Below are 22,731 nucleotides of genomic sequence, written 5' to 3'. Positions count from 1 at the left end.
AACTCTTTTTACTCCTGTATTATCAAAATTTTGAGCAGTTTTTCTTTTTTTCTGAAAACAGAAATTTTGCTCATGAATTAGTTCAAATACATTTATATAGCTCCCTTATATACTATCAAAGGAGCTCCAACCATCTGGTATGTCTGGAAGACACTTCAGTGAGTAGAAATTAGAAGCCAGCATTTGAAATTTTCTATAACAGGGACATGAAAGCGTAAATAGGCTTCAAAGGGATAAGAGAATTTTACTTTTTTTTTTTTTTTTAAGATTTTTACTGTCCTCTGAAGTGAAGCAATTGAACCAAAGGATTTTACATTTTTAAAAAATAATTCAATTAACATTCATTGTCAAATAGCCTACAAGAAAGTTCCACTAGCATTCTGCAGTTGTATAGGATAAGAGAGTATTTGTTGCTAATGACATTCCAGAAAGCAATATGTTTAGCAGCTGTTTTTCAAAAGACTTGTCAAGTTTTACTATTGTTAATTAATCCAGGCTTAACTGTGTAATTTTAAACAAAAACTGTGCGTTATTCAATCAGTAACAAATTATCTTAACAAACTAGATTATCTTTTGCTTTTCTTTACATGAATTTTTGCTTTATTAGGTATTTTGTATTCCAATTTTTGTTTTAGAACTTAGTGCACATGTAGAAAGGGGAAGAAACCCTTTTGGATATTAGTAATACATGAAATTAAAAGCAGATCACAAAACTGAGATTTATGACTCCATTTTTAACAAAGGGGAGGAAACAAGAGCCATACAACCAGAAAAATTCTTCAGAAGCACACTTTGTTATCAATTATATAACTAAAGAAAGTATATATATATATAACTGAAGAGTTAACAGTAAGACTATGATCTACATCTGATACCAATAAGAAGCTAAGAGTAATAAATACCTATCCTGAACATACACTAAGTAAATAATTATTATCATTTTAATGAGCTTTTTTTTTACTGTTTTTTTTTTTTTTTAAATAGGCAAAAGAGCAATGATAAATGGCAAATGTGGCTCCTTAAAAAGAAGACAGGGATCCACCCAGTTTTCTTCCCATGAAGAATGGGATCAAGAAGAAAGAGGTTTAAATTGCACTGTGAGGTATTTCAGTTCTAAGATTAAGTTTCCTGATAATGAGTTTACAGTCCTGGAATTGCCTTTTGGGAGAGAGACCACCTTTCCTGAAGTATGTAAAGAAATGGAGGGTGACAGTAATGCCCAAAGGCAAAAGGATGGATCAAATTAATGACTTCCTTTTAAGGCACCCTTTCAGAAATGGAGTTCTTTTCTTTGAAGCCAGGAAAGTTTCTTTGTTTTGTCTCTTAAGGATCTCACTTGGCATCACACCATTCAATGTCTGCTCTTAATTAAGGAGAAAAAGAACTAATATTTGAGTGCTTACTATTTACCAAGCATTGTACTTTCAATTTATCTCATCTAATTTTCACAACAATCCTGACAGGTCTATCTCATAGATGAAAAAAACTGATGCTCAAAATATTGTGCTTTTCCTAAAGTCGCAGCTAATTTGTAGCATACTAGGTCTCCTCACACCTAAACTAGTGTTTTCCCTTCTATGTAATTCCCCACATCACTTTGAACTGGCAAAGTCACCACCCACCAAAGATTCCATCAGGAACTAGAACACAGCATCTTCAAAAATTCTGCTTTAAATCAATGGGAAAGTAAAATTTTGGCTCATACCTCAAAAAGTCAAAATGGTGACTAGCTTTTGTGCTCTGACCTCTTGTCCAAAGGAGTCAAAGAAGTCTCATCCAAACACAAACAGATTTCTCACCATACTGATTTAAGACCATGACTTTAAAAAAGAAAAAAAAAAAAGATATCAATGAAAAGCCGTCTATCAGCCTACCAAGTGTGAAAGTTATTTAGCAGGTGGAATAATTTGGGCCATAGGCTCAAATTATTAGCAAAAATTGCTTATAGTTACCTCTGATTTTCAAGTCAAAAATACTGTTTTTTATTGCTTTCTACATAAAGCAGTTCTTTTAAACTCATGTATTCTTTTAAAAAAAAATTTTTTTTCTCAGCCTATCAATGAGCTAAACTCATGTATTCTCAAGAAAATCAAACAAACTAAGGAAATGTCATTGAGACTTTTCTAAAATAGATCTGTGGACTGCTTTACATCAGTGACCTACCAGCCCATCTCTCTTGGGAACTGCAAAACTTCATGTTGGTCTGTTTGTGAGAACTTTAACAGAAGATTCTGCTCTGCTAAAAAAGGCCTATCCTAAAATCATCAAGGAGACACCCATTATTTATTAAAGGCCTATGTTTGGCAAGCAATAAATAATTTCATGTAACTTCTACTAAAACAATATTTTTAACTCAAGAACCAATCTGTAATTTCAACAGGACATCAGTGAATGGACTGACAAGGCAAGTCCACCATGGGGCATAATGGAGGCCAGTCTCTTGGCCTAACAACACGCAACCAACATCTTCCCTGAAAGATGAAGGTGGGATGCACTTGTAGCAGAAGAACGAGGCCCCATTTAAAAAACCATTAGCTATGGATTAACAAATATTTAATCAAACACGTTATGAGGGGCAAAATACTACACGCAACATGGAATTTAGGTTAATAAGTTACCTGCTCCAATCTCCAACCAACTGGATCCTCTCCACATCTTTGCCAGCCTCTTATGTAGCCTCTGCTTGACAGAGGCTATTACCTGAAGCAACCTGTCCCACAGTGAACCAACTTTTTGAGAACTATCTCCCTGACATGGAACCCAAATCTGTGTCCCTACAGCCTCATTCAGTGGGACTCATTCCACCCCTCTGAACTACAGAGCATCTTGCTCTAATGCACTAATTGTATTCCCCTTTTTTTCTAACCAAAATCTCCCCAAATCCTTCAAATATTCTTTAAATGTCTTGCATTTAAAATTCCTTCAGGGGAGGGGAGTGGTGAAAAATAAAATAAAAAAATAAAATTCCTTCAGCGAGCTGGTAATGCCTCAATTTGTTTTTAATTTCAAAGTATGGCTTCTGGAAATGACAATAACATTCCAGCATAATGGGACGAAGGAGAGGAAATGAAATGCCATCTCCCTTACTCTAACATTGCTATATTAACATGTTTTGAAGGGATAATTTCTTAGTTCAGTATGAAAAAATTACCAGTGTAAAGAATGTAAAGGAAGGCATCTTTCCTTCCAAACACAAATAGGCTCATGTCACAGAAATGAAATCCAAAAAGAAAGTAAAGAAAACATATCCCTCCCTTATCCCAAAATTAGTATTTAACCATACTGCTTAAATGGAACACATTTGACTGAAGGATGAGAAGCAAATGTTGTTTTACAGCTTTTAATTCTTTAGCTAAGTTTCAAAAGTATCATAGTATAAACATGTCAGGACCATGGTTGAGAAAAGTAACCAGTTGCAGTTAAAACAACAACAAAATTCTAGAAAAAAAGGAATGGCAAACCCTAGACGATCTCTCCCAGAGACTAATAGAGGAATGATCCCTAAATACGCATTACCATGAAATACAGAGTTCTACAGGATTAAGAAATTTAAAAAAAAAAAATTAGATTTTTGCCTAAATGACAGGTAATAAATCTAAACTTAGGAACATGTACTCACAGTTCAAAAAGTTCTGCCCACCTTGATTAACTTGTTTTCTGAGTACCATTAGTTGCTGGCTTAGTGGAGAAGGCCGTTGGTTTGCTATGCAAAAAAAAAAAAAAAAAAAAAAAGAAACATTTTTTTCTGATTATATTTCATTCATGTGCCTTGGTTTAAAGGGAGATGTTTCACTTTAGTAGGAAGACCAGTTCAAAACCATTTACAACTGATGTTTATTCAGTATGAGTCATGAACTGAAACTTGGTGTGAGATCTGGTAGAATTATGGGCTAGCTTAAAGGGTAATATGGCAAATCATTGGCATAACTCTGTCACCAGTGTCCTCCCAAGGCATATATATTCATGAATGAAAGAAGTTAAGAACCCAGTCCTTTGTTAAATGTGGTGTCTCTGGCCAAGAAGTCTAAATGGCTTAAAATAAATAATCTTGATCCAAAAATCTTATTTTGGTCAATGGTTTCTACCCTCCTAATAAACTCTAAATAAGAACAGACACATTGTCAAATCAATCTATTTAACTTTCATTTTAGTTTTCTTGCCACTTTACTCAGGGAGAGATAAAAATGTGAACTGATTAAAAGACTGGGAACAAGAAAGGCCAGGAAGAACCCATAGCCTAATGTAAGTAATCCACTAAAAAGTAAATGGCCATGCCAATTCAAAAAATATTAATATAATTCAACAGATTTAATAAAAGCATACAATGGGAGAAAAAGCCTTCTATGGGCAAAGAGAAGAAGCACAAAATCCTTTGAGGATATAGTCTACACCAGGCGTCCCCAAACTACGGCCCACAGGCCACATGCGGCCCCCTGAGGCCATTTATCCGGCCCCCCGCTGCACTTCAGGAAGGGGCATCTCTTTCATTGGTGGTCAGTGAGAGGAGCACAGTATGTGGCGGCCCTCCAACGGTCTGAGGGACAGTGAACTGGCCCCCTGTGTAAAAAGTTTGGGGACGCCTGGTCTACACAAAGCCATAATGAAATATCATTATCAGCAAATTTTTATTTCTTAGATTTCCCCAAGCCTGATTCCATGACATGAGTATCATACATTTTTCATTGGAAACTGAAAAAAGTTTTGCCATATATTTAATAACTTTATTGAAAGAAGAAAAAGATCACACCAAAAATGGTGGAATACACAAACCCTGGTAGTCTTAGCAGACCAAAGCCGAATTAAATTATGATAAAGCAATTTCTCTTTTTTCATCCACCACTAAATGAGAATTCATTTTTATCTAAAGACTCATCTTAGCAAATATTGCCATGGCAATAAGACTGTTAGGCAAACCAATAAATTTAGGTCCTGGCCTGGATTAAGATGACTGTAATTAGTGTCCTTTATTAAGTTCTACTTAAAGGGATTTCTGTTTAATCAAAAAAAGCCTCCCCCTGATCTTGGCACTTAAATATTTATTCAACTAATATTTATTGCACCTACAATATTTTCAGGGATTGTTTTCAAACGAGATATATTAGTAGACAAGCATCCATAAGGCCTAATCTGGAATTCACACAACTAAGAAAAAAAGAAACAAAGTCCCACCTTCTCATGTGTTGCTGCTGATGAGCCATGGATGATAAGTTATAGAAAGGCTGGGAGGAGCAACAGGGAAGAAAGAGGCCAAGACCACACAGTTTTTTAACTCCCATTCTGTCTGGCCATGGATATACAGAGAAGGCTAACCCCTAGGGAATAATATAAGTATCGCCATAAAAGGTGTTATTCTGCAACTAAATCAGTCCAATCTAACACAACCATTTCCTCTAAGTTCACAAAGCAACTTTATTTTCAACACTTGCTACTGGGAGACAAAGTTGGGTCATCATGTGCTGGGGGCACTGGATTTTTGCCCTAAATGACAGGTAATCAATCTAAACTTAGGAACATTTCCTTAAAGTTTAAAAAAGTTCTTTTACCCACCTGGATTAACTTGTTTTCTGAATACCTTTAGTTGCTGGCTTAGTGGAGAGGATGGGGAGGGAAAGGCAACAATTATTATAAATTATTTTGGTTCTATTAAAATGACTTTTCTTTCCTGCAGAGACCGATTCTAAAAGAAAAACAAACTTCTGGGATCCCTTTCTCTTTCCCACAGGATCAGGAAAACACAGTGAGGCCAACCAAAAGTTATCAGTCCCTTAAAAAATATGCATAATCCCATGTGCGAGAGACTGGTCAATCTGGAATCTGCTAGAGAAATGCTAGAAATGCTTTATGAACATCATGTTTCTACATGACTCATTTCTTTACAATTAAATAGCTTTCAAATATCAACATATCAGGACTGAGATTGTCACCATCTACAGCAACAGTGGAATTACACATCATATCCTTATTCCATTACTCATCCCTCAGTTATGCTAAGCAGCAAGCTACAGAAACATTTGACAGCATCAACAGCATACAGGCTTAATTATTTCCCCAATTTGCATTTATATCAGTGAACAAATTGGAAGCTATCAAAGTATGGCACTGAAGAAACAGAAACATATATTCAGCAGCACATCTTCCATTTTGAGTCCTGTTTTAAAATTGGCTAAGTAAAGGCATATACACCTCCATTTGAATTGGAGATTCGCAGTAACACATGCATATAAGGGTGAGAGGGAAGGAAGAAAGGAGGGAGGGAGGGAAGGAGGGAAGAAGAAAAGGAGAGACCACAAAAAGAGGAAAAGAAAGAAAAAAGGAAGAACGTATGGTTAAGCATCTGAGGGTAACATTATTACAAGAAGGAGGGGAAAAAATGACAGTTCGATCTGCTTCCACAAGCAGAATTTTTCTAAGGTTATCATCAAAGATATAAAAATGGGTCGTGAGACTTTTCATCTGTTGCTATTCTCACTTATCATACTAAAAAAATCTACAAAATCCTAAGCCTTGGTCTGTCCAAGATGGAGAGTACCAGGAAGTAAAAGATGTGACCTACTATCAAGGACTGTGCTCTGCTTGGAGCCCTGCACTACAGTCCCTTAATCCACAGTATTTTGGTCATATCTGGTCTGTTTCCTCATACTACTCAAAATATCTTAGAGCTAAGCTTTTATATTAGAATATCATCAAACATTTATTTATTTGTTTTTCAGTTTGCAAACTTTTTCATTTACTTAAAGGGCTGGAGAGACAAGAGAAGAGAATGGTAGAGATTCAGAAGGGACCATAAAAGGAAAAGTATTCTCTTTTCCCAAAAATCCACCTTTAAAAAGGTAGTAATGAGACTTTTAGAAAGAGTGCTGATTCATGGACTTCCCCCATTTTTTTATTTCTATATAATACATTTAAGGACATCAATATACTAAAACGTTTGGTCTGTGAAATAGCAGAATCATTAGCACCAAAAGGAGTCATGGAGCTTGTATATATTATTAAAACAATGATTGTTACTGTTGGTCATGGGTAAAGGTTTCATTTCATTTTTACATCCCAAAGTTCTTGAAAGTGCCTGTGGACAAGAGAAGTAACACTTTGCAAAATCTCCATGGGGTCGTCAAGACGTACCACAGAGAGACTGTACTTGGCCTTCCCAGTTTTGGTTTATCTGGTAGACAAGAAAACCAGGGCCCCCAGAAGATTACCACCGAAGCCCTAAAGAACAGCTCCCACATGCACCCACTGATGTGCAGGAGGGATCCCTACAGTACATTTCCCCCTGGACTCTGTTTGGGAATGCGCTTTTACTTGCTTTTTAAAAAAACAAAAGCAACATGCTCTGCAGATCATGGAGTGCCTAGTGCAATTTCCTCCTTGCTCCAACTCCAGACTGCAAAAGGGTGAAACCATTATATGTTCTGCTAATGCTGTCCTGTGGTCGAGGCCCTTGGCCTGCCATGCTTTTTGTAAGCTCAGGAGCCCACAGGAGTCAGAAGGTCCGAGAGCGGGAGCCATAGTCATCGCCAGATCTCCCCAGCATCTCATGGCCCATCAGGGCAGTTGCTGATTCCTTTTGCTTCTCTGTGCCTCAGCCTTTAGTTGAAATTACAACAAGTCAAATAGCTGATGCTTTTCCCTTCTCCAGGTAAGGGTGAGGATACATTGTTCACAAGTGTGTTCTGTCTGGCTTCACTGATGAGTCGGCATGCTAAGTCAAGGAAGAGTTTTTCCACATTATCAGATTCCTTGGCTGAGGTCTCCAGATAATACATGTCCTGAGCTTCTGAGAATTCTTCAGCTCGCTGCTGGGAGACCTCTCTCCTTTCAGCCAGATCAATCTTGTTGCCTGTAACAGTAGTAAAATCAAATAAAAAACGATGAGTTCACGTCCTTTGTAGGGTCATGGATGAACCTGGAAACCATCATTCTCAGCAAACTGACACAAGAGCAGAAAATCAAACACCGTATATTCTTGCTCATAGGCGGGTGTTGAACAATGAGAACACATGGACACAGGGAGGGGAGCACTACACACTGGGGTCCGTTGGGGGGAAATGGGGGAGGGGTGGGGGGGTGGGGAGGTGGGAAGAGATAGCATGGGGAGAAATGACAGATACAGGTGAGGGGACGGAAGGCAGCAAAGCACACTGCCATGTGTGTACCTATGCAACAATCTTGCATGTTCATCACATGTACCCCAAAACCTAAAATGCAATTTTAAAAAAAATAAATAAATAAATAAAGAATCATCATTTGACTTTGTGTATGCTTAGAAGCATCAAAATTCAACTCCAGATCTGAACTCAAACCAGACAGATGGGCAAGTAAAGCAAAGCAAATGTCACTGTGATTACCAAAATGTTTACTTTAAAATATGAGTGCCGCCGGGCGCGGTGGCTCAAGCCTGTAATCCCAGCACTTTGGGAGGCCGAGGCGGGTGGATCACGAGGTCAAAAGATAGAGACCATCCTGGTCAACATGGTGAAACCCTGTCTCTACTAAAAATACAAAACATTAGCTGGGCATGGTGGTGCGTGCCTGTAATCCCAGCTACTCAGGAGGCTGAGGCAGGAGAGTTGCCTGAACCCAGGAGGCGGAGGTTGCAGTGAGCCGAGATCGCGCCATTGCACTCCAATCTGGGTAACGAGCGAAACTCCGTCTCAAAAAAAAAAAAAATATATGAGTGCCATTCATAATGGCAAGGAACTGGAGACCACCCAAATATCCATCAGTAGGGCACTGACTGAATATACTATGGCCCATCCACAAAACAGAGTATTTGCTGTTGTAAAAATCAATTAGGAGTATTTCTATATACTGCCATGCAAAGGAAACACTGGGATACACTGTTAAGCAAAAAAAAAAAAAAAAAAAGCAAAGCAGAGAAAAGTATATACAACATGCACTGTCTATCCAAGAAAAAGGGAAGGATATGAATACATATATCATATGCATATTTTATTTATCTTTTAATAGAAGAATAAACCAACATCTTAATTTAAAAGAAAATGGTTACCTAAGAAAGGAACAGGGTTGAGGTGAAAGGAATAAAAACCAGACTTCTCTGAATATACTCTGTTTTGTAGATTTTACTTTAGGAACTTAAAAATGCTTTATTATAATTACACAATTAATTTCAAAATTAAATTTAAAAAGCAATCCCTAAAAACTGAAAGCAAAATTAAACAAATGAACATGTTCATCATATGTGGAATAACCACACAGAGTGTAACCCTTTTTTTCTTTTAGCTGAGACAAGGTCTGGCTCTACTGTCCAGGCTGGAGTGCAGTGGTGTGATCTTGACTTGCTGCAAACTCTGCCTCCTGGGCTCAAGCCATCCCCTCCCACCTCAGCCTCCTAAGTAGCTGGGACTACAGACATGGACTGCCATGTCCAGCTAATTTGAAAAATATTTTTTGCAGAGACAGGGTTTCGCCACATTGTTCAGGCTGGTCTTGAGCTTGTGAGCTCATGCAATCCACCTGCGTCGGCCTCCAGAAGTGATGGAATTACAGGCATGAGCCACCAAGCTAGGCCAACAGAGTAATTATTTCAAGGTGTTTGAGATACAGTAATTTAACCCAGTGGTATACAGCCTAAGGACAAAAAGAATTGAAGGCAAAATCCTGAACTGTCTAGGTAATCATCTTGGTGGTGGTACTGTTGGTATTATTATTCTGAGGTTGCTGTCCGTATATTATGGGATAAAGCAAATGAGTAATTATGCTGGTATCATTGGTAACTGGGACTTTTGGCATAGGAAAAAGGAAATAGAAGATTAATGAGGTTAAGTAAAATTTCTGCAGTCCTGAATTATAAATAGAAGTATCAGTATGAATAATTCATGATGTATTTTATCTTTAAAAAGTTTTCTACCTACCTTTATTCTCCAGGAAACTTGACAAAAATGTGTCAATTTTATTACCTGGCAACGCTGCTTATGGTAAAAATGACACCTCATTGATAAATTACTTCTGGCCTGGGAATTCTATCTATGAATTTATAAATACCTAATGGAAAGCCATAACTTCGGGCTTCCCTGAATGTGGTGACTTCCCTGGAAGAGACTCTGAGAGTTATGATTGTGGAGTTATTTTAATAAATATAGGCTCCTATGGGGTATTTAGGCTGCTAGGCCAAGGCAGATCCTCCATTTGTTTGACATGAGCCTTGTTCCCTCACACTAGAATTGTCTGGGGGTTGGGGACTGGGTAGGAGGTCCTGGAAAGGTACGTGGACTGCTACTAGGATTACTTCCACTGAAGAGGGATGCCGGATGCTGATCTGCTGTTAAGCTGTGCTTCCTGTCCTGTGTCCTTTTAAGTGAACATGATGTCACGTATGGTCTACAGCAGTCTTGTGAGTCGGAACGCTAGCAGAACCTATTAGGACAACCCTCTTGTGGATACGACAGAATACACCACACTCATGCACACATACACACAAGCTCTGTCCACTGAAAGAAAACAACGGCCAACCCATTGCAGGAGGACTGCTAACACCTAGGCTGTGGCCTCTAAATGTGACTTCCCACTGAAACGAAAGCACTTGTTGAAGAAAGGGCTAATTCAAGGTCTGGGGTAAGAAGTGCACAAGATGCGGCTGGAACACTTGCCATACCAGAAAACAAAAAAATTATCCAACATTCCTGTGGTCACGCCAAAAAGGACTCAGGAGCCCATTTGAAGAAGCTCCCACTGTCAAAGTTGGAACGATGGCTGCATCAGTTGTAATAATTGCAAGAGACTGGAATACATCAAATTAATTAATTTATTTATTTATTTATTGAGGCAGAGTCTTGCTCTGTTGCCCAGGCTAGAGTGCAGTGGCACAATCTTAGCTCAACTGCAAGCTCCACCTCCCAGGTTCAAGAGATTCTCCTGCCTCAGCCTCCCCAGTAGCTGGGATTATAGGCATATGCCACCATGCCCAGCTAATTTTTTGTATATTTTAGTAGAAATGGGGTTTAACCATGTTACCCAGGCTGGTCTCAAACTCCTGACCTCAAGTGATCCACCTGCATTGGCCTCCTAAAGTGCCGGAAATTACAGGTGTGAGCCATCTCACCCGGCCCATTAAATTTATTTAAATCTATAAATTTATAATAATATTATAAATATGAACAGATGTCAACAGTTACTCTTAGAAGATACTGGAGAACCAACTTGCTATCTTGAAAAGTGGTGAATAAAAAGAAAGAATCAAGCGTTCTTCTTGCCTGTCCTATGAGAACTATACCTCAGAGTATGATGTATGTAGTGTTTTATCTAAAACGAAAACCAAGAAACCCTGACTCTCATCAGGCCTGTAGATTACAAATCTGCAAGAAATATAGGGATGGAGGTGATGTCAAATGATACCTCAGGGGTGATAAAACAAAATTTAGACTTGTAAAGCCTATAGGACAAACAATGCATTAGCAATAAATTCTAAGGGAGAAAAAAAATGGGAGTGAACTTTCAGAAAAAAGAATGAAAAGACATAGCCATCAATTACAGCATATGGACCTCAGTTGGCATTCTTTTTTTTTTTTTTTTTTTTTTTGAGACAGTGTCTGGTTCTGTGACCCAGGCCTGACAGCAGTGGTACCATCATAGCTCACTGCAGCCTTCAACTTCTGGGGTCATATGATCCTCCTGCCTCAGCTTCCTGAGTAGTTGGGACCACAGGTATATACCACCATGCCTGGCTAAGCTCACTATGTTGCCCCGGCTGGTCTGAACTGCTGGGCTAAGGCAATCCTCCTGTCTCAGTTTCCCAAAGCACTGAAATTACAGGTGTGAGCCACCATGACTGGCTTCTGGGCCTTAGTTGGATCTTGATTTGAACAAACAAAAAAAATTCATGAGTCAATCAGGGAAATCTGAATACGAAGTTTTTAAGGCTACTAAAAAATTGTAAAGATATTTTAGGTGTAAAACTGGCATTGAGGTTAGGTTTTCTTTTTAAAAATCTATTAGAGATATACATAGATACTGAAACATGAATTAATACAACATCTGAGATTTGCTTAAAAATAATCTGAGGGAGAAGGTGGACAGCATTGCTAACGAAGGGATAAAATAAGATTGGTCATGGGTTGCTAACTGTGGAAGCTGGGAGATGTGTAGAAGGGGATTTACTATACTTTTGTGTATGTTTGAAATTTTCCATAGTAAAACTTTTTTTAAACCAATTCCTCTTTCAGATTGAACTAATTATCTCCCCTCAAATCTTCACTTAACTTCCTTAAATAAAATCCCAAGTAGTAACACTTTGACTCAAGTTCCCAAAGGCTTTCTGTAAAATAGAAAGTACAAATGCAGACTGCTCAAATGCTCCATGGCAGAGGTTCACCATTGTACAAGAGGCTTTTACAGGGAGCACTAGCTCATAGAAACACAGATGCTTCACCCAGCAGCCTGAGGAGAAGTTCAGCAATTTGTTATAACATAACCTATTACAGCTGGACAAATACAGGGCTTGGAGTTGATCTTACATGCTGTGTGACCTTGGGAAAAGAACTTCACCTCTTTGAGTCCTGGTCCCTGATCTGTAAATGAGGGATCATGACACAAAAAGTTCCTAGTATCATTCCTGACACATATATACCAATTATAACACTAAAGTGTTTACTGAGCTTATTATTGTTAACCATAATTTGTAACTTAACAATGCTTCTAAGGCTCTCTACTCAAATTTCCAAAATTCAGGTATTGCTAGACTATATAGCAACATCCCTTTCTAGGAAGAAAATGTGTTAACAGTCAAATGGTTACTAATACTTTTTCACTACAAATAGAGAAGCGTTTAATGATCTGGTCCATTTCAATGGGTATATCTGTCACCACAGAAAATCTATGGTTGTTTTATGCTTTCCCTCATACTAGAGGTTTTATTCTCCTACAACATGAAACAAACCACAGCATTTCCCTTACTGGATTCTTTGTGAAACACAGAATTTCTCAAATCAGTCTAAATGTTAGGAAGGCTAAATGTTAGGAGGGAAGAATAACCAAAATCCATTTTTTAGGCAATAAACAATTGCTTCAATAATGAATTCCTTATCAACTTAAAAGATAGTTTTCTTCTAGAACAGCCCTTTCTGTCATCGTGTAATTAGACTTTTTAAATTTTTAGCAGCTCACATAACTTTCATGGCCATCCAACTTCTTCCCTAGAGCCTACGTTGATAGAAAAATCAATCAGCAATGTTTTCTACTTTATTTTTCTAAACCGTCACCATGGGAAAGGACCTATTTCATTTTCTCTTCAATTACAGAAGAACTGAAGGTTGACTGCATGAACTATTAGCTAAGGACTAATATTCTTGGAAGGTACCAACGTATGAGCTTTATGTGATTATAAATCCTCTGATGCCCACAAATCAATTTCCCTCCTCTTTCGCCCTTACTTACCCACTAACACAGTGATGACCTTGTTGCTGGCATATTGTTCTATCTCCCGCAGCCACTCAGGAAGGCAACGGAAGGATTCCTCACAGGTGATGTCATAAGTGAGGATCAAGGCATTGGCGCTTCGGTAATAACTCTGGGTGATGGACCGAAATCTCTCTTGACCTGCTGTGTCCCAGATCTGTAGCTATAAAGGCATAAGAGAAGAATCAGGTAGAGAAGGATCAGGTTGGAGAAAAAAAGAAAAAACGCTCTGCCTTGTTTTAGTTTGGAAATGGGAACACCTTTACCCAAATAATTTCATGGTTATTTTCTACCCTAAAATAAAAAAAAAAATTTTAAAGCCCTTAAAATTAAAAAAAAAAAAATTGTTGGATGTGTTTCTGGTTAGGGAGAGGGGCTTATTTTGTTTTGTTTTTTCTTTGTTAAGAGTTTCCTTTTTATTCTTAAAAAAGAAAAACATAAAATTCATCAAGCCTTTATTGTGTGCCAAGCTCTATTCTAAGCATTTTACCTGTGGTAACTCACTTATTCCTCAAAATAACCCTATGAGGTGGATACTATTACAATACCCATTTCTTGCTTGAAGAAACGGAAGCACAGTGAGATTAATTAACTTCTTCAGCATCTAGTGTGTCCCAGAACCAATCAACCAGGCATTGTGGTCCCAGAGTCCATGTTCTTAACCACAATGCCTTATTACAAAAGGCAAGATACAGGGCAAGCTGTTATCCTGTGACTGTTGGCATTTAGTTAGCAACTGGAGGGAGATCCAGCCTCATCACTTCTCCAGTTCAAAATTCAAATGAATGTATTAAAGTATTATCTTTGTTAAAGAAAACCGGAATAATGCCATGGCAGACAATATAGTTTCGCTTCAGGTCTCTTAAGCTCTATGACCTTGGCCAAGTTACTTAATCTCTTTGGGCTTTGATAATTTCTTTACAAAAAGTGGTTACTAACACACAACCTGCTAAAGGTTCACTGTTTCTGCAGTTGTCTACCAGTTCTAAGCCCTAATAACTAATAATTATAATAACAAAGAAGAAGACAGTACTTCTAGGCCGGGCTCGGTGGCTCACGCCTGTAATCCCAGCACTTTGGGAGGCCGAGGCGGGTGGATCACGAGGTCAAGAGATCGAGACCATCCCGGTCAACATGGTGAAACCCCGTCTCTACTAAAAATACAAAAAATTAGCTGGGCATGGTGGTGCGTGCCTGTAATCCCAGCTACTCAGGAGGCTGAGGCAGGAGAATTGCCTGAACCCAGGAGGCGGAGGTTGCGGTGAGCTGAGATCGCACCATTGCACTGCAGCCTGGGTAACGAGAGCGAAACTCCATCTCAAAAAAAAAAAAAAAAAAAAAAGAAGAAGAAGACAGTACTTCTTAATTCTCCCTGAATTTCCCTGCACAGAGTAGACAACTACTGAAAACAACTATTCTTCAGAGAGGCTGCTAAGTGTAGAACAAATCACAAGGCCTCGAGAAATAAGAACATCAACAAAAATAATAAGCTTTCCTTCTAATTGCACAAATTTTGCAGGTATCAGGTGTAGTCATGTTCAGGGACGTAAAGCTGCTTCCTCAGGAAGGCATTCCAGAATCTTCAGATTGGGCTAGGTTCCCCACCCCCCATCTCACACAGTCTCTCTTGCAATACATCCTGTCATTGTCCCTCGTGGCATCTGACATGCCTGAATCATTTATTTGTAAAATTTGTAATTTGTTTCATAGCCGTCTTTCCCACTAGACTGAAAGCTTCATGAGGGAGATGTCAGGGTCTATTTTACTCATCAAACAGAGCACCTGACAAACAGGAGGTGATCAAATATTTATTGGCAGTCTCATTTAATCTTTACAACAACCCAGTGAGGTAGGCAAGTATACACCTCCCCATATTAATGGAAACTCTGGTTCCTAACTAACTGGTTACTCGCAAAGCTAGGACTTGGCATCCAGGCCTTCTATTTCCAGTTGAGGACTCATTCCATGCTCCCACGCTGCCGTTGCCACCAAAGACTAATTTAAATGTGCATCTGTATCCAAAGAGGATGGAATCTGTTGGTGTCACCCTCTGCTCATAACAGCTTAGCTAAAGAGACTGCTGAGTGACCCGTAGTCCCTGCCATGAATCAGCAGCACACAAAGGCTCTCCTTGATCTGAAGTTGCAGCTGCTCTTTGATGATACACATGAAAGCCTGTGTATGCTAAAGGCCACCATACAGATGTTATGGTTTTTGCCGGGACAAAGGTGATTTCTATTCTCTGCCTCAAACCTAGGGACACGGTTCCTGGCTGCCAGGTTGTGTCTTAGCATAACGGACTATTGTTTGAAAGCTGCACTGAGCCCCTAAAACACTTGTGATTGCGATTTAGGTACTGTTCGGCATTAGAAATCAGTGTGTTCTCACATCTCGAGAACCACTTTGAGGGTTAAAGCCACTGAAATATTTTTTAGAACAGTGATCATGTGACCGTGACAAGATATGTTGCCTTCTCATAGGGGACGGCTGTTTCTACCTAACAGTTGATTACTGAGGATATTCATATTCTACTGCCGTCGTTACTCAGCTTGGTTTTGCCATTCTCTGCAATTCATTTGCGCGTTTCAGCATGTATAGGACATTAATATATGCAAGGCACTGTGCTAGGCACAGGGAGTATAAAAAGATGAATAAAACGCAGGGAGGATATAAAGATGAATAAAATCATCCCTAATTTCAAAAAGCTCACAGGCTATAGGAAGGAAACACACAGTTAATTAACTATAGTAGAATATAAGACGTTCTATTAAAAAGGAAGAAAGTGTCCCTGGCTGTTAGTCTCATGCCTGTCAATGTTTTCAGTACTGCAGCCATGGGCTTTCTAACCACTCTCGCCTCTAGCATGGGGCTACAATGTTTGTCTACTCTCTTCTTCACACCACTACTTAACCTCCACTGCCTCGCCGTCACAATAATGTATTGCAATCATTGGCTTACTACTCTACTACTGAGTTCTTTGAGAGCAAAGGCTGTCTTCTATTTGACCTTATACCCCCAGTACCTTCCTAGCATAGTACATAGTATGGGGTAGAAACAGTTGAACGACGGCTAACTAAATGAACAAAGGATGGTGGAATCACAAGGGAGGAATTTATCAATTTTGTTCAACAGATTAGTAGGGTAGTAAAGAAGATTTCACAGATGGAGCTAGATGTTAGTAAGTTCCTAAGGGGCAGTGATGCTTTACTACCACAGTGCTTGGCACAAAACATTTACTACAATACAGGATGGAAGAATGAATGGATGGACAGATGATTAAAGAAACAAATGTATACTTTCCTGACTCCTATCTATGAACATAAATCTGATTGGAGAGAAGGACAACAAATCTTCTATTTCTATTATGATTAACATCCTAAGGTTAAAATGGTTTAACCTGAGTTTAGAGTTTTGCTTATTACTCTAGACCAAGGCAGAAGGATTACTTGAGCCCAGGAGTGATCAACATGGCAACATAGTGAGACTCCATCTCTACAAAAAATAAAAATAAATAGCTGAGTGTGGTGGCACACACCTGTAGTCCCAGCTACTTGGGAGGCTGAGGTGAGAGGATCACTTGAGCCTAGGAGGTCAAAGCTGCAGTGAGCTGCGATTGCACCACTGCACTCCAGCCTAGGCAAGAGAGCAAGACTCCGTCTCAAAAAAAAAGAATGACAATAAGAAAACAACTGTGCAGTTTTTCCCTTTTCTAAGAAAGGATTAAATAAGTTCTTCCTCATATGCCTACATGTTCATGAGGCCCTTAAATCAATATGGTTGAAGAGGGCCATTCTGTAGCTTTATTTTATATATTGGGCTTGAAAGAATCACAGGCAAGTGGATTTGGACTGGATTTGGGAGATAAGCCAAGTGTCACTTTTTTTTTTTTTTTTTTTTTGAGACGGAGTTTCACTCTTGTTACCCAGGCTGGAGTGCAATGGCGTGATCTTGGCTCACCGCAACCTCCACCTCCTGCGTTCAGGCAATTCTCCTGCCTCAGCCTCCCGAGAAGTGTTACTTTTTATAGATAAAGTTCTAGAAGCCCGAAGAGGTACTGGAGACAGAAAGTGTGCTATGAATACAAATATAAGTAAGACGCAAACCTTGCTCTTGGGGAGCCTGTGGCCTTATGGTGGAGTCAGATGTTATAAAAAGATCAATTTTTGCAGAATGTAATAAGCACTAAGCACTTTAAAATAAGGTTTGCAGAAAGTAGAATAAATGGAATATCTATGCCTGGGAATTCAGGAAAGAAAAATAAGCCTGTTCTTTAACAGCAGGGACCATTCCTTATTCACCCTTATTTATGGCCAGTGCCCGGAAGGTAGTAGGCACTATTTCTGATAAAATAAATGAACTCTCTCTCTCTCTCTCTCTCTCTCACACACACACACACACACACACACACACACACACACACACAAACGAATGGAAAACCAAAACATCTGGAAGTAAAAGGCATGAAACAGTAGTTATCTTTACCCAACTTCTTGGGTAACTAACTCCCCTCCACTAGGATGACAGAACACTACAAAAGATGCTTCCCCTCAGTGCTTCCTGAGCACACACTCCTTCCTGTCCCCACAGCCTGGCTCCTTCTCTCCACCCCACCACACTATTTTTCTTCACTTTCTAGTTAGCATTTACGTGGATTTAATACCCTGCTTTTATCTTCCAGCATTCCTGCTCCCCATTTACTGCTGTATTTGGTGTGGATGTCTCTGCAGTAGGAGCTATTTTAAGGAGTCACAGCTGGAAGAGACACTGAGAGAGCTTCTGGCCCTGACTGAAGGGCCTCCTCCTGAACACTTCTCTGTGATGGCAAGTATCTAGAAAATGCTGAAGAGCATTATGGAGCTTCTCTGCTCTTCCCAAGGCACTCAAAGGAAGGAGAGTATGCACGTATGGGAGACGGATGCAAACAAATGGACTCAACATAGGATGCTTAGGTTGGGAATCAAAATAGAACTCTAAAATGCCAGTTTTCATTGTGCTGCTGATGTGCTATCCTCCCTATCCTTCTTTTCCTTCCCTCCCTCCCCCACCTTCCTTCCTTCCTTCCTTTTCTTTCCCTTTCCTTCCAGATACTCAATAAACTTCCTCTCCTTTCTCCTGTTCCTGAACACACCACACTTCCAGGTACCAAACCATCCAGAAGCCGCAACGGCTGGAAGGGCAGGAAGCAGGGGGTAGAGAGCAGGTATCCTTTTCTGTATCCCTCATTTAGTGTCTTTCCTTTTTAGAGATAAGAATATGAAAAAAAAAAAAAGAGAGAGAGAGAGAGAGAATATAATAGGAGACGGGATCATTTAAATAAGTGATTCATAACGAAATGACCCATAGTGAAACGTAGAAATCAGGAGGCTCTTTCGTGGGGCTGCAATTTAGAGGAGGCAGCACCTGCTTACTGGGCAAGCTCAAGAAATCCAAAAAGAAATTTCTTCCTTGTCTTTATGTCACTTATGACATGGCAGGAGACAGGATAAACTTGCCTTAGCCATTCTCTGTCTTCTAATCTGTATATACATCATCCAAAATTCTTTCCTTCCCCCATAAAAAAGACTAGAAGAACTGTTTGAAAATAAGCTATTATGGTTTAGTGCATTGTTTCAATGTGGGTTTCAATTAGGAGATTTAATAAATGTTATGAAAGCACTACTTTCCCTAACCTCTCACACGGCACACGACCACCTTAGTGAATATTCAGCACCTTACCTTCACTTTTTCACCATTAATCTCCACTGTCTTAATCATAAAATCTACTCCAATTGTGGCTCCTTGACCTGGGGGGAAAAGACCCTGAAGAAGAAATAACAGAAAAGAACAGCTAAGCAAACACTTTAATTAAATGAAATTCTTTCTCCTCTTCCCCAGCACCACCCATCACTAGGTCCTTCCTTCAGCTGAGTTAACTGGGAGAAAAGATAACTCTGGCTCCCATCAAGGGAGTCCTGTGCAATTCTGTATGTATGTCTTGAGGGAAAGAGAAAGGAGGGAGAAAGTGGGAGAGGAAAATGGTGAAAGAAGAGGAAAGAGATAGGGAGACAGGGAAAAAGAGAGAAAGACAGGTGAAGGAGAAAATTGAGAAAGGGCAGGGGAACGTGATTTTAAGAATGAAACAAAAATCGGACATGAGGATAAGAAGGGCATGCAATCACAGGGATGAGATCAGAATTGGAAGGGTGGGGGCAAACAGGTTCTTTCTAAGAGGTAAAATCAAGGATACTTAAAACTAGTTATCAGTTTTGAGCACGGACAGCTGCAGGAGTGGGCAGCAATATGAAAAAACAAGTAAGAACTCAGCATGAGAGGCAGGAATAAGACAGTTTTGGGATCCATCTTTTTGGATCTCCTGAAGCTTCTGAATTTTTCTTTGCCTCAGGGTAATCACTGTTTTCCTCAGTGCAATGTACCATGCATATATAATTACATGGGATCAAAGCCAATGACACTGGGAAGATAATCTAAGAAAATTAAGTCATCAAGGAGACGGTGAGGTAGAAACAGTGCTAAACCAGGAGGCAGCAGCCTTAGGATCTCTGTGTAACCTAGGACAAACCACTCGCCCTCTCTGGGCCTCAAATTCAATGAGTTTGAGGCTGATGTAAGCCATTTTAAACCAAATAAACAAAATGCTTTACTTCAAATTGGAAACTTAACCAGAAAGATGGGATTTTAACAAAGTCACAAGTATACTTTATGCAATTTACTGTTACATAATTGTTTCCCACAAGCTTAGGGAGAGAGTTGGGGGTAGCAAGAAATTCTATCAAAAAAGAACGCTTCGCTGGGCGCGGTGGCTCATGCCTGTAATCCCAGCACTTTGGGAGGCCAAGGCGGGTGGATCACAAGGTCAAGAGATCGAGACCATCCTGGTCAACATAGTGAAACCCCGTCTCTACTAAAAATACAGAAAATTAGCTGGGCGTGGTGGCGCGTGCCTGTAATCCCAGCTACTCAGGAGGCTGAGGCAGGAGAATTGCCTGAACCCAGGACGCGGAGGTTGCGGTGAGCCGAGATCACGCCATTGCACTCCAGCCTGGGTAACAAGAGCGAAACTCCGTCTCAAAAAAAAAAAAAAAAAAAAAAAAACAAACTCTTTACCCAATTTCTCCAGAAATTAAAGTAAAATGGACTTTATTAGTTCTGGCAACTATGACTCAGACACCTTTAATTAAGAGTTCTTTAATTAAAGTTTTAGCTTAAAAGATTGAACTTCAAACCAAAAGAAAATGTTCTACTGCATGTCTGCAAAAGATGTAAACATAAACATTCATAACTTTACTTTCAAATATTGAATCAATTTTCTTCTGTTTCGGCTTGGCTCAGATACAAAAGCTGCCAAGCTTCAAGTTTATAGCTCCAGATGTTTTGCAGCTCAACAAATGCCAAAAAATTAAACAAATTCTTCCCTTCCCCAAACCCTTGTGCCTAAAAAACAGCCAATTCATTTTAACTGTCTGCTAAATAACAAAAACAAACATAATTCTGCCTCTGAAATAAGAGTTTATGGTAGAGATGAGGGGATAGGAGGGGTAAAATGTAGACACAAAAGACAAATAAGAAAGAAGAAAAATGTGCTTACTGGCAAAAATTACTATTGAAAATAGAGACATTTTCATATCTAATGACAGAGTTTGTGAGATGGAGTCTTGCTCTGTCGCCAGGCTGGAGTGCAGTGGCACAATCTTGGCTCACTGCAACCTCCGCCTCCTGGGTTCAAGCAATTCTTCCGCCTCAGCCTCCAAGTAGCTGGGACCACAGGCGTGTGCCACCATGCCCAGCTAATTTTTGCATATTTTTAGTAGAGACAGGGTTTCACCACGTTGACCAGGATGGGCTCGATCTCTTGACCTCGTGATCCACCCACCTCGGCCTCCCAAAGTGCTGGGATTACAGGCGTGAGCCACCGCACCAGGCCAAGTTTGTGCTTTTAAAGAGAATGGTCTCAGAAGTTAGAATGTATAGGAGACAGATATTATTGGGCTGAAAATCTGGAATCCAGGTTCCAGTCCTAGCCTTGCCACTTTATCTAATCTCACAATATGAAATCCTAAGCAAGGCATTTAGGCCCTCTAGATCTGAGCTTTTCATCTAGAAAGTGAGAGAGGTAGGTTGAATAATGGAGGTAGGATGAATAATCTCTAAGTGACCATTTAATACTAAGACAAGGTCAAGCAAACTTTTGATAAAGAAACTGAAAACTTCGCTACAGCCCTGCAGTCTTATCCTTTTGTCAAAAGCAGAAAATATTACTAATGTTAGGTAGAAGTATAACCCAGTTGGAGTTTCCAATATATCTCCAAGGCGGCTGACTGAGCCCAGATGCCTATTAGCTTGTTACTTTTGATTTCGAGGCCGAGGCTTAGTAAGAAGCATGGGTTCTATTCTGTGTTCATGCATCAGGGAAAAACCCTGACATTTCCAAAGTGACTCTGGGCCCTATAGCTGTTTGTTATTCAATCTGCCTCTCTCATTTTCCACAAAACCACAGACTGTCAAAGCTGGAAGGGGCCTTGGAGCTCACCCAGCTCCTAATGTGCAACAGGGAGTCCCAGGAAAGGGAAGTATCTTGCCCGGTCTCACAGAGCAAGCCAGGGCCAGAACCAGGACTAAGACCCATGTCTCAACTCCCAAGCCAGTGTTCTTTCCACAGAACCAGGCTATGCTATGCCTTAGGTAGAGGAGCCAGTCCCAACTTGCTGAACAAGTACTTTATGAAAATTCAAGATACGTACGTAATGGTCCTAAAAACGGTACCATTCACATTTTTCAGGGGAAAACATACAAAAAAGGTCAACTTTGGAATGATTTCTCACTCGTTTCTATATAAAAGCAGTATATATTCTCCACCAGTGATTCTCAAAAGGGCAGTCCAAAAGGGAACTTGTACTTTGATCTTATGATAAGAATTCAATCCAGAGGGACCACTCAATTCAGTTCAAATAATTCTTCACTATTCTCATTTCATTCCCACTGAAGAGATTTAGAAAATTGGCCTATTTGGTTCTAAATGAAAATGATTCACTCAAGGTTCCTGGGAGGATGCAAGGGGGCACAGGCAGAGAGTTGGATTGGTTTAATCTGTATTAGAGTTTTTAAAAATTTAATATTTAGGTTCAGTTTGATGTCCAGATTCATTTGTTTCCACCTGGGGATTATTAACTAGTAACTTACTTTTATCTAACGATTTAGTTTTGATACTGTACACTGACAGCAAAACCACGTGCCTCTGTTATTAAAGGAAGCAAGAAGAGGTGTGGGAGGGTTGGTGGAGATCCCTAGGGCCATGCTCTCTTGAGGTTTTAAAACCCCTTG

At 39.6% G+C, this 22,731-nt stretch overlaps 1 protein-coding gene across 3 annotated transcripts in view; it reads right to left on the bottom strand.

The window, feature by feature from the left end:
* Nucleotides 1–242: 242 nt before the first annotated feature.
* Nucleotides 243–22,731, bottom strand: part of RAB30 (RAB30, member RAS oncogene family) — a 99,981-nt gene continuing 77,492 nt past the window's right edge. For all 3 annotated transcript variants that reach the window (XM_003935050.3, XM_074400387.1, XM_039462303.2), the window contains exons 3-5: nt 19,129–19,212; nt 13,393–13,576; nt 243–7,840 (exon numbers count right to left, since the gene is read on the bottom strand). In XM_003935050.3, coding sequence (XP_003935099.1) covers nt 7,590–7,840; nt 13,393–13,576; nt 19,129–19,212 — 519 coding nt within the window. In that variant the 3' untranslated portion in view covers nt 243–7,589. The remainder of the gene's footprint in view (nt 7,841–13,392; nt 13,577–19,128; nt 19,213–22,731) is intronic.

Source organism: Saimiri boliviensis, chromosome 6, assembly GCF_048565385.1.
Source record: "Saimiri boliviensis isolate mSaiBol1 chromosome 6, mSaiBol1.pri, whole genome shotgun sequence".
NCBI lineage: Eukaryota > Metazoa > Chordata > Mammalia > Primates > Cebidae > Saimiri > Saimiri boliviensis.
This window is presented reverse-complemented; position numbering and strand designations above follow the sequence as displayed.